This window comes from Pantherophis guttatus, chromosome 4 (assembly GCF_059756535.1).
Source record: "Pantherophis guttatus breed Tessera chromosome 4, ASM5975653v1, whole genome shotgun sequence".
Lineage (NCBI taxonomy): Eukaryota > Metazoa > Chordata > Lepidosauria > Squamata > Colubridae > Pantherophis > Pantherophis guttatus.
The window spans coordinates 96,158,830-96,170,870 of NC_142066.1; the positions used below are offsets into that span (position 1 = coordinate 96,158,830).

General features: G+C 41.5%; 1 protein-coding gene across 1 annotated transcript in view; it reads left to right on the forward strand.

Annotated features, from left to right (window-relative positions):
- Positions 1 to 4,313, forward strand: part of EXOSC7 (exosome component 7) — a 179,916-nt gene extending 175,603 nt beyond the window's left edge. The window contains exons 7-8 of the mRNA XM_060685953.2: positions 2,262 to 2,417; positions 4,098 to 4,313. Coding sequence (XP_060541936.1) covers positions 2,262 to 2,417; positions 4,098 to 4,202 — 261 coding nt within the window. The 3' untranslated portion in view covers positions 4,203 to 4,313. The remainder of the gene's footprint in view (positions 1 to 2,261; positions 2,418 to 4,097) is intronic.
- The last annotated feature ends 7,728 nt before the right edge of the window (positions 4,314 to 12,041 follow it).

Consider the following 12,041-nt stretch of genomic DNA (forward strand, 5'->3'; position numbering starts at 1 on the left):
AGATATGTTATGACATAAAATTAGGTATGCAGAAATGCACAAGGTGTGTTTATGGAGCTTCAAATTGTCCTTTGTGAGCAAATTATATTGGTCTAAATTTTTCTCTGTTGGATTTTTTATATATATATATTGGCCTTTCCAGATCTTTTTTTCAATTCTGTTTTTAAGTAATTAGTGCCTTGATGGACTCTAAAATAAAAGGCAGTATATAAATAAATATAAATGTTATTATAATTATGTTATATTTAAGAAAAGGATAGAGACTTTTTTTTCCTGTTGAAAAACATTTTGACAATACTTTTTGGGAATTAATTGCTTGTGATGGCTGAAACCCAAAGCAGTGGTTTATAAGATCAGAACCAGCATGGCTTTTCCTGTCACAATGTTTTTTTACTGCCTGACCTAGCAAACTCAGCAAAGGAACAGGTCATTTGTGACAAGAGGGTTTAGAACAAAAATACTTTTTGGTGTTTTATATTAATATATTAAAATTACATTACAGTATATAAAATGTTCTTTATATAAATAAATAATTTCAGATTTGTTATAAAAGTATATACTGAGTTGGTTTCTAAAACAAAATATTTTTAAGTGTAACTTTAAGTGTAACTTGTATAGACTTTTAATTTTAAAACATAATTTTCATGATTATTATAAGCATTACACAAAATAAAAAGATTGTGTAATATTAAGATCATTCATGAATTTACCTGAGAAAAACATCACGAGGTGTTAATAAGATTTTCTGTCTAATTGAAAAGAGCCTTCGTGGTGCAGCGAACTAAAGTGCTGTTAAGTAGCACTTAGCTGCCAGCTGCCTGCAATTACTGCAAGTTCAAATCTCACCAGGCTCAAGGTTGACTCAGCCTTCCATCCTTCCGAGGTAGGTAAATTGAGGACCCGGATTGTGGGGGCAATAAACTGACTTTGTATAAAAAGAACACCGCTTGGGGGGGCCGAAAGCCCTACTAAGCAGGTATATACCAAAGTATGAAGGCTATTGCTTAACACATTGTAAGCCGCCCTGAGTCTCCGGAGAAGGGCAGCATATAAATCGAACCAATAAATAAATAAATAAATAAATGCTAATTTTGTATCCAATTGCTATATTTTCACCTTGAATTACAGGGTCATCTAGCAAAAGAGTTTTGAAGACAGATAGATTGAGTGAAGACATAGAAATTACTTTCTTTTTTCTTTCTGTCTTCAGATTGGATTTAATACCTAGAAACTTAAATAGACAGGATCATGTGATTTGCTAGGCAGCATTTTCAGAAGTGATTTGTCATTATCATTATAATAGAAAAATAAAAATTCCCTGGAATTGTTGCTAAAGGTGGAGAGAAAGGCACATCTAAGTAAAACTTAAATTGATGTATTGACATAGAGACAATGAATGTCATCTAAAGAAGGATGAGATTACAAACCTCTTTACTGACATGTGCAAATCAAGCTTTTCATTTGATTGTTTACATCAAATCAGCATACATTTAATTGGTCATTTCCCTTTAGCAACCAAATTGACTTGATCTGATTTTACATATTAATATAGCCTGTAAAATATGGATTAGAGAAAGGCACACTTCTTAGACAATGAGGCTTTGCTTAGAAAAAAGCCTGTTACTGATAAATTTCTTTAACTACTGGTATTACCTAAAATATGTTTGTTCCCAGCGCTAGCCTCTATAATTCCCAGCCTTAAATCTCATGGCTGGTTTGTATTCTTGGGATTAATACTTTCTCTTAACTTTTGAGAACCTTATTACTTGAAGCTCATCTAGGAAGTTATGGTTATTGGTTTGAAAGCTGCATTACGAAGCATGCTAATACTTTCTAGGTTTTTTTGGTTTGAATATTATTTTTATTACTATTAATATTCTGGGGGTTCCGTCTAAAATCTCTTAAAATTCCTCTTCAATTTCTTCTGAGAGTTGAGAATGAGTGATTAACCCAAAATCATTCAGTTGGCTTTTATGCCTAATGCAAGATTAGACTTCATGGTTCCCCACTTCTAGTCCAGCAGCTTAATCACAATGGCAAGCAGACTCTCAAACCAACCATATTAATACTTTGGTGTTGCTAGTAGTATTGCATATTCTTGGGAATATATTTGTTTGTTGATCCTGAAATGAGTAGGAAGTTTCTTTATATTTGACAATTTTATATTTACAATTTTACTCCCAGCCTTCACTAGAACTTGACCTAATACCCCAACAGTTCAGTACAGATATAGTAAAGCATATATGCCTTTGTTTCCACAGATTGGCCATAGACATGTGGTCGACGCCACTCTTCAGGAAGAAGCATGTTCCTTGGCTAGCTTTCTTATTTCTGTAACAAGTCAGGGTGTTATCACTTGCATGAAAAAAGTGGGAAGAGGGAGCCTTGACCCAGAGAGCATTTTTGAGATGATGGAGGTAAGCAAGCACTGAACAGATGATTAGATTTAAATTTACAGTGTGAATTTTGAAAAAAATCAGAAGTAAATCTTAAAAATTGGAATCACCACCCTATCTTATTTTAAAATCTAACTTTCAAAAATGCTTACATTTGCATGCATTTTTATATAATGGAAAGCAATCTACTACAGTTATCATTGTTCACTGATATTCCCTCATTTAAACAACATTTAGAGTAAAATGTTATCACTAATTTCAATGTTCTTATTCCTTTGAAATAACGATGCATTTAAGAATCAGGAACAATCTGCCTTGAATTTTTTATAAAAATAATAAATGTGGGATAAAAATCAAACAAATAAATAATAGACTGAATTAGAAAGAATATTGTTCTGGTTGTCATAAGAAGTGTAAAAAAAATAGACCAGTTTGTAACTATTTCATCATTGACTCAAATGGAGCATTGGACTCTAGTGGCCTGAGGCAAACAGTAACTTCATTTTTTAAAAATAAATCCCATATGCTTAGAAACATTTGGCATATAAACTTCATGCCAGCTTTTATTTATAGTAGTACTACATTGCTATACTTTTTTACTTTTTTTTCAAAACTTTTCAATTTTTTTCTATTTCCTAAGGTACTTACATAATATAGAAGAGTAATTATTGTTACTTTTCATGCAGTATTAGCATAGTCCTATTGCTGTACCCCTTGATCCTATAGCCTCTATTTTTCATCTTCTTCACAAACCATGTACTGTACAAATCAAGAGATTTGGAATGCTGTTACAAAATAACAGCTTTCTCCAGTGCAATGTTTTTCAAACTTGGCAACATTGAGATGGGTGTACTTCAACTCGCAGCCCCAGCTATTTAAAAATTTCCAAGTTTGAAAAACACCGCTCTAGTGGAAATTTAAGATATTTTATGACATTATTCTAATATATCTTTTCCTTGTATTCTTCCTTTCTGGCTTATGGCAAAAATTTTAATCAGCTATAGACCAGACAATGGTCTTCAGCCTTTTGTTTCATAAAATAGTAAATGTGGATCTAAGCCTACCCCATATTAATTTGTTTAAAGGGATGTAAAGAAATTCAGCATATAGGTGGTTCTAAACTTACAACTGTTTGACAACAATTCGAAGTTATGATGTCCTTGGAAACAGCGACTTATTACCTGCACTCACACTTATGATCATTGCACTAGCCCCTGCAATCACATGTTCGCAATTCAGGCACTTGGCAACTGGCTCATATTTATAACCGATGGAATGTCCTATACTCACATGATCTTTTTTTGCGAGTTTCTGGCAAAAAACACCGATTGGGGAAACTGGATTCACTTGCTAACCTATTGATTCACTTAAGGACTACAGTAATTTGCTTAAGTTTTACAGCAACTTTTACAGTTGCTGTAAAAATTGTAAAATTCAACTCAACTTACAACTGCAATGACTTAACAACAGAAATTCACTCCCAATAGTGGTTGTCAGTCAAGAAGTACCTATAGAATGGCTCTTAAAAACACATAATTTAGTTTATAATTTTTTTGCATTTTATGTTTTATTCCAATTAATTAATTTCAACAGAATACCATACCTCACTTGTGAATATGTAAAGAGAAACCTTCTAGTGAATTTTGCTTTGTTTAATTATTTGTGCTGATTTATATAGTTTATTTTTCATTTGTATTCTAGACTGGAAAGAGAGTAGGCAAATTGCTGCACACCTCCTTGCAAGCTATTTTAGATAAAGAAGAGAGTCTCGGAACAGCACGAAAAAAAGTTGGATTTTTGGGATGAGTGCCATCATCAACTTCAATCAGTTGAATTTTTACTTAAAAGTGTGTGTTTATTGGTTTGTTTGTTTCTACAGAATTGAATATATTTTAAATAAAGGATTAGTCACATAAACTCGTGTTAAGTGGATCTTAAATATTTACAACAAAACAAAATAAATTATAGTCCAACTCCAAAAAATGTACAAATGCCATTTCTTTTTACTTCATCGTATAAAGTTCAAGTGTTGTCAACAGTTTCTGCACAGATTTGTTCACTTGATATATTTGGTGTCCCTGCCCTGTTTTTTTTCTTGTTCAATTTCAGATTCTAATATCATTTTATATGGTATATCAACCTTTGTTTTATATTCGCCTTCCAATATTTTTTATTGATTGCTTTTATTCTGTTTTTATTTTATGCTATTTTTCATTTTTGGAATTGACACTGACTATATGAACTTTTAATAATGCGGTAAGTATAGTCAATTCTTCAATCTGCATTACCTAACCTCAATTTTGACCCAGGGATATGTGGTGGGTGGAATACAAATAGAACAACAGACATGCATGCACATAGGATGCATTCTGTGTTAGTCCTTGATTTTCTGAAATCTAACCAAATGCTGTATAGACAAGTGGACTGATGTTGAAGACCTAAACACAGATTTGAATGCTTCAGAGTGATAGGTATGTTTCTCCAAATTGCCTGCTCATAGAACTGAAATTATTGTCTGACCCATGGCTGGGCTTGTTTACTGTAGCAGCTGTTGCCATTATGGTTAGTGGAAATTTCCATGTGTGGCTGTGCAGTTGTTGCCACGTTTTCATTGTCATGTATCCAGTACAACCATAAACAGAAACATCTGTCAAGCAGAAAGCTCAGCCTTGTTCCATAAATATTTAATTTCAATTGCTTGGCATGTAGAAGTCTTATACATAAGCCCAGAAATTCAGTAGTTCATTAAAACCTAAGAGAAAATAAAATATCCTTCCCAGTAGTTAAAATATTTTGCTTTAAGTCAGAATCTAATTAGGATGACATGCCTCTGAAAGGCTTCACAAAAGGGCCAATGGAGATGACCATCCTTTTTTGAAAAAAAATGAGCAGATTTTAGTTTTAAAGCAATTACTATAAACTGTTATGGCAACAAATTTCAAAAGGTTTATCTGTGAAGATGGAATCATTCTTTAAGCAACAAGCGACATATACAATACCAGTGACACTAAAAGAAAGAAAACTATTGCATTTACCTGTTATATGATACTGTTTCCAAAAATATTGGAAGGGCTTTTATATTGGTACTCCCTCTGCTTCTTGGAGGGCAGGTTTTGCAACATTCCAGGAGACAGCAGGTTTACCCATGTGGTAAGAGAGAAATCAAATTGGATCGTGCTGCTTCTTTTATAAAGATATATGCTACATTTAGTTCCTATATTATGATATTTAGGTAGGGCTATCTTAACATTTTACTGATCAAGAGGTGAAGAACTCAGGTAGTTTAGCCAACTTCTGTATACTGGGTATGGTAGAACAAATGATTGCTTCAAGCGAGAGATATCTGTGTATTTTTTTAATGCTAATATAGTTATATATATATTCTGGTATACTGATTGATTGTTGGTTGGTTGTGTTATATCAAGTTGGTATTGACTTTTGATTTGATTTGATTTATTAGATTTCTATACCGCCCTTCTCCTGAAGGACTCAGGGCGGTGTACAGCCATATTAAAACACATATAAATATATAAAATTTAAAACAATTTAAAATTGAATATATAAAAATTTGGCCCATAGATTAATACACACATACATCCATTCTAAAATTCGTATTAGGCCAGGCCGGCTTGTTGGAACAGGAGGGTCTTCAAGGCGCGGCGAAAGGTACGCAGGTCGGGGATGAGACGAATCTCAAGAGGTAGCTCATTCCAGAGGGCTGGTGTCCCCACAGAGAAGGCTCTCCCCCTGGGTGTCGCCAGTCAGCATTGTCTGGCCGACGGCACCCTGAAGAGCCCCTCTCTGTGGGAGTGTATTGGCCGGTGGGAGGCTGTTGCTGGCAGCAGGTGGTCTCGTATATACCCTGGTCCTAAGCCATGGAGTGCTTTAAAGGTGGTGACCAACACCTTGAATCGCACTCGGAAGACCACCGGGAGCCAGTGCAGCTCACGCAGGAGTGGTGTTACGTGGGTGCACCGAGTCGCCCCCATAACCACCCGCGCAGCCGCATTCTGGACCAGTTGGAGCCTCCGAGCACTCTTCAAGGGGAGCCCCATGTAGAGAGCATTACAGTAGTCCAGACGGGACGTGAATAGGGCATGAGTGACCATGCGCAGGGCATCCCGGTCCAGAAAGGGATGCAACTGGTGTATCAGGCAAACCTGATAAAAAGTTCCCCTGGCCACGGCCATCATATGATCTTCCAAGAACAGCCATGCATCCAGGAGAACACCCAAATTGCGAACCCTCTCTGAGGGGGACAAGATCTCACCCCCAATAGTCAGCAATGGAGCCAGCTGACTATATCAGGATGCCGGAAACCACAGCCACTCGGTCTTGGAAGGGTTGAGTCTGAGCTTGTTCCTCCCCATCCAGATCCGCACGGCCTCCAGGCAAGGAGACATCACCTCAAGGGCATCATTGGGGTGGTCCGGGTGGAGATGTACAGCTGAGTATCACCCCGAAACCACGGATGATCTCACCCAGTGGCTTCACATAAATGTTGAACAGAAGGGGCGAGAGGACCGACCCTTGTGGCACCCCACATATAAAGCGCCTCGGGGTCGACCTCTGCCCCCCTGCCAACACAGACTGCGACCGGTCGGAGAGAAAGGAGGAGAACCACCGCAACATGGTGCCCCCCAGCCCCAACTCTTCCAACTGATACAGCATGATACCATGTTCGATGGTATCAAAAGCCGCTGAGAGGTCTAATAGGACCAGGACAGAGGAACAACCCCTGTCCTGAGCCCTCCAGAGATCATCAACCAACGCAACCAATGCCATTTCTGTGCTGTATCCAGGCCTGAAGCCTGACTGGAACAGATCCAGATAAACCGTTTCATCCAGGTACTGGGGAAGCTGTCGTGCCCCCACACTCTCAACAACCTTTGCCACAAAGTGAAGGTTGGAGACTGGACGATAATTTGCTAACACTGCAAGGTCTAGGGAAGGCTTCTTGAGGAGAGGCCTCACCACTGGCTCTTTCAAGGTGGCGGGAAAGTCACCTTCACTCAGTGAAGCATTTATAATCCCCTGGAGCCAGCCTCGTGTCATCTCCCGAGAGGCCAACACCAACCAGGAGGGACACAGGTCCAATAAACGTGGCTGTGCTCAGTCTACTCAGAATCCTGTCCACGTCTTCAGGAGTCACAGGATCAAACTCTTCCCAGATAACATTCTCAAGACCTGCCTCCATCATCCCTCCTGAATCTACCCAGTTAGAGTCCAAGTCTTCCCGAATCTGAGCAATTTTGTCATACAGATACTGCACAAAGTCCTCAGCCCTGCCCTCCAAGGGGTCCTCCCGTGCTCCCTGGTGGAGCAGGGAGCGGGTCACTTTAAACACGGTGGCCGGGCGATTATCTGATGATGCAATAAGAGTGGCAAAATAGTTACATTTTGCCGCTTTTATCGCCACTTGGTAAGTCTTAATATGAGATCTTACAGTGTTCGGTCGGATTCAGAAAGGCTGGCCCTCCAACTGCTCTCCAGGCGTCTTTTCCAGCGCTTCATCTCCCTCAGCTCCTTGGTGAACCAAGGAGCCAGGTGAGACCGGCGCCGGGTCAGAGGCCGCAAAGGCACGACCTGATCCAAAGCTCCAGCGGCCGCCCTGTCCCAGGCGGCCACTAGGTCTTCAGTCGAGGCGTGAGCCAGTGCCTCAGGGAATGGCCCAAGATCCATCTGGAACCTATCAGGTTCCATCAGGCGCCTGGGGTGGTACCATCTCATTGGTTCCGCCTCCCTGTGGTGGGGTGTGGCGGTTTGAAGGTCAAAGCAAAGGAGGGAGTGATCTGACCATGACAAGGGCTCAGTCGCTATATCCCCTATCTCAAGATCACTCAACCACTGACCAGAGACAAAAAACAAGTCCAGCGTGTTTCCCCCCGTGTGAATAGGGCCATGAACTAACTGGGTCAGATCCATAGCTGTCATGGAAGCCATGAACTCCTGAGCTGCCTCAGACATCTCACCGATGGATGGCAAGTTAAAATCCCCCATGACCATAAGCCTGGGGGTATCAACCGCCACCATGGCTATAATGTTGAGCAGCTCGGGCAGGGCTGCAGCCACGTGGCAGGGAGCCAGGTACGTGATCAGCACGCCCATCTGTACCCCATGACTCCACTTCACAAGGAGGGACTCACATCCGGCAGTCTGAGGCACAGTGACCTCCCTCGGCCCAAGACCTTTTTTAATGACAACCGCCACCCCCCCACCCCTCCCCTGTGACCTTGGCTGATGAAATGCGTGAAAACCGGGTGGGCACATTTCAACGAGGGGGACCCCTCCCTCCTGGCCCAACTAGGTCTCCGTAATACCCGCCAGGTCCGCTCCCCCCTCCTGAACAAGATCGCAAATGAGGGGGGCTTTATTTACCATGGACCTGGCATTGCATAACATCAGCCGAAGGCCCAGGCCCTGAGGATCTGTGCAACCCAGGGAACGAGCAGAGCATTGGGGACCGGAGTGCGCAATCGTTCGAAGACAATGAGTGCGCACTCCCGAAACATGATATGGCCCCCTGCTCCCACCATATCTGTCCCTCCCACCCACAGTACTGATGGAACGGCCCTCATAAAATTGGACTCTAGCCCCCTCCCTAACATCCGACCCCACAATCCTAATGCCACAGCCCCCTGCCAGACCCAGACCCAGCCCCGGTGGGTTTTCCCCCAAACCCACTCTGGTTACCCCCGAACCCCTTAAAATCTTACCTAAAAACAAACTTTAAAAGCCCCTCAACTCTCTTTTCGCGCCATGCCGATGGCCACATAGACTTTCTCTAGGATGAACCTGTCCCCAATCTAACCTTCTAGGTCTTCCAAGACTGCACCCATTGCCATTATACGTAATCAAATTATCCACCTTGCAGCTAGTTGTCCTCTTCCTTTTCTTTCCACATTTACCAGCATAGGCTTCTCCAGAGAGCTTTGTCAATGTCCAAAGTATGATAAATTGAATTAGAATATTTGTTTTAAGGGAAAATTCTGGATTGATTTGTTATATGATCCATTGTTTATTTTCTTGGTTTAATCCATGTAATTCTCAGAAGTCTACACAACGTATCACGGATCTAGGACACCTTGCCATGGTCAATTCACCACTGCCAACTCACTGTGGCCAACTAGCTGCAAAACAACTGGCTGTGTGACAAGAGACTAATATCAAAGAAATGATGGAATAGAATCATTAAAGAAAGGATGCCAAAGGAGGGACAAAATTAAATGTGAATAACAAAAACTATTTTTAATTATTATTTTAAATAATTAAATTGTTGAATAGTCCCGCAGCTAGTTGGCCCGTGGTAAGTTAGCTATAGTGAGTTGTCTTGCAGCAAATTGGCCATGGCAAGTTATCCATGGCGAGCTGGCTGTGGCAAGTTGACTGCAGTGAGTTGTCCCATTCCATTCAGAGTGCTGTTGGCTGAGATTGGTGTTGTTATGACTGCTGCTCCTTTGCAGTTTCTATTAAGGGAGTTATTCCTCAATTCCTGGATGAAGCTGTCTATCTAGATCCGTGCCAGTCGGGCTTCAGGGCGGGTTACAGCACGGAAACGGCATTGATCGCATTGGTTGATGATCTCTAGAGGGCTCGGGACAGGGGTTGCTCCTCTGTTCTGGTCCTCCTAGACCTCTCAGCGACTTTTGATACCATCGATCATGGTATCATGCTGTGTCAGCTAGAGGGGTTGGGAGTGGGAGGCACCGTTTTACGGTGGTTCTCCTCCTTCCTCTCTGACCGTACGCAATCTGTGTTGATGGGAGGTTAGAGGTCGATCTCGAGGTTCCTTACTTGTGGGGTGCCACAGGGATCGGTTCTCTCGCCCCTCCTGTTTAACATTTATGTGAAGCCCCTGGGCGAGATCATCCGTGGCTTTGGGGTGAAGTGTCAACTGTATGTCGATGACACGCAGTTGTACATTTCAACCCCAGGCCATCCCAATGAAGCCCTTGATGTGATGTCCCGTTGCCTGGAAGCCGTGCAGATCTGGACGGGGAGGAACAGGCTCAGACTCAACCCCTCCAAGACTGAGTGGCTGTGGTTCCCGGAGTCCCAATATAGTCAGCTTATACCATCGCTGACTATTGGGGATGAGATCTTGCTCCCCTCAGAGAGAGCTCGCAACTTGGGCGTCCTCCTGGACTCACGGCTGTCTTTGGATGATCATATAACGGCCGTGGCCAGGGGGGCTTTTTATCAGGTTCGCCTGATTTCCCAGTTGCGCCCCTTTCTGGATCGGAACGCCTTGCACACAGTCACTCATGCCCTCGTCACTTCCTGTCTGGACTATTGTAAGCTCTCTACATGGGGCTCCCCTTGAGGAGCACCCTGAGGCTCCAACTGGTCCAGAATGCGGCCGCGTGAGTAATAATGGGGACAACCCATTGCTCCCATGTAACACCCCTCTTGCGCGAGCTGCACTGGCTCTCAGTGGTCTTCCAGGTGCGCTTCAAGGTGTTGGTTACCATCTTTAAAGTGCTCCATAGCTTAGGACCTGGCTATCTACAAGACCGCATTCTGCCACTGATTGCCTCCCACTGACCAGTACGGTCACACAGAGAGGGCCTCCTCAGGGTGCCGTCAGCCAAACAATGTAGATGGACGACCCCCAGGGGGAGAGTCTTCTCTGTGGGGGCCCCTGCCCTCTGGAATGAATTACCCCCAGACATACAAAGGATCCCTGACCTCCACGCCTTCCATCATGCAGTGAAGACCCTGTTATTCCAGCAAGCCGCTCTGATGGGATAAATGATTTTAATTTGGTTTTAATGGGGTTTTAAAATTGGTTTTAAAATGAGAGTTTTAAATTCGGCCTATGATTTAATTATTTTAATCTTCTCTTAAATTCTATTTTTGTACATTGTTTTTATTATGGCTGTTCACTGCCCTGAGTCCTTCGGGAGAAGGGCGGTATATAAATTAAATTTAATTAATTAATTAATTAATTAATTAAATAAATAAATAAATACATAAATAAATAAATAAAATTGTAGAAAATCCTTTTAGCTTGACTAACCGATCACATAAGTGCATTTGAAGGGCATGAATTGATTAAGGTGCTGTTGATTGTGACCTTTTGCTACTCAAATTATATCACTTCCTTGCAATACTTTATAATTGCTCTCTCTTGATTTACCCAACTTATTACACTCAACTGTGAAGTCTCATGCATGACAGAGAAGCTCAGATTGAACCTTTTATTTCAAATTATGCTCTTCTGCCACGCATCTCTCCTGTCAGTTAGGCTACTTTTGGGGCAAAGTTTGTATCTTTCCAAATGAGTGGTATTCATGTGTTTAAATCCCATAGGACTAGCAGTCTTCCAGAAGCTTGGCAAATTCAGTTTCAAAAAGCCCTAAAGTGACAGTTACATGCATTGGTGATCTAACATTCAGGCTACTTAAAAGGTGTCTAAAGCCATCCTGGGAACATGCCCAGAATCACTCAAGTCACTCCACCAATATTAATACAGTAAATATAAATATAGTAAATACAGAGAAATCCATCAAGCTTGTAAATCGTGTTTAAATTGTCATTCTTTAAAACTATAAGAACAGCACCGGTCTTGTCCCTGAGGCAAAAGAGACATTGGCTTTTGGGTAGCTCAATTGATGCATAGTTTCTATCAATTCAAGGATGTGA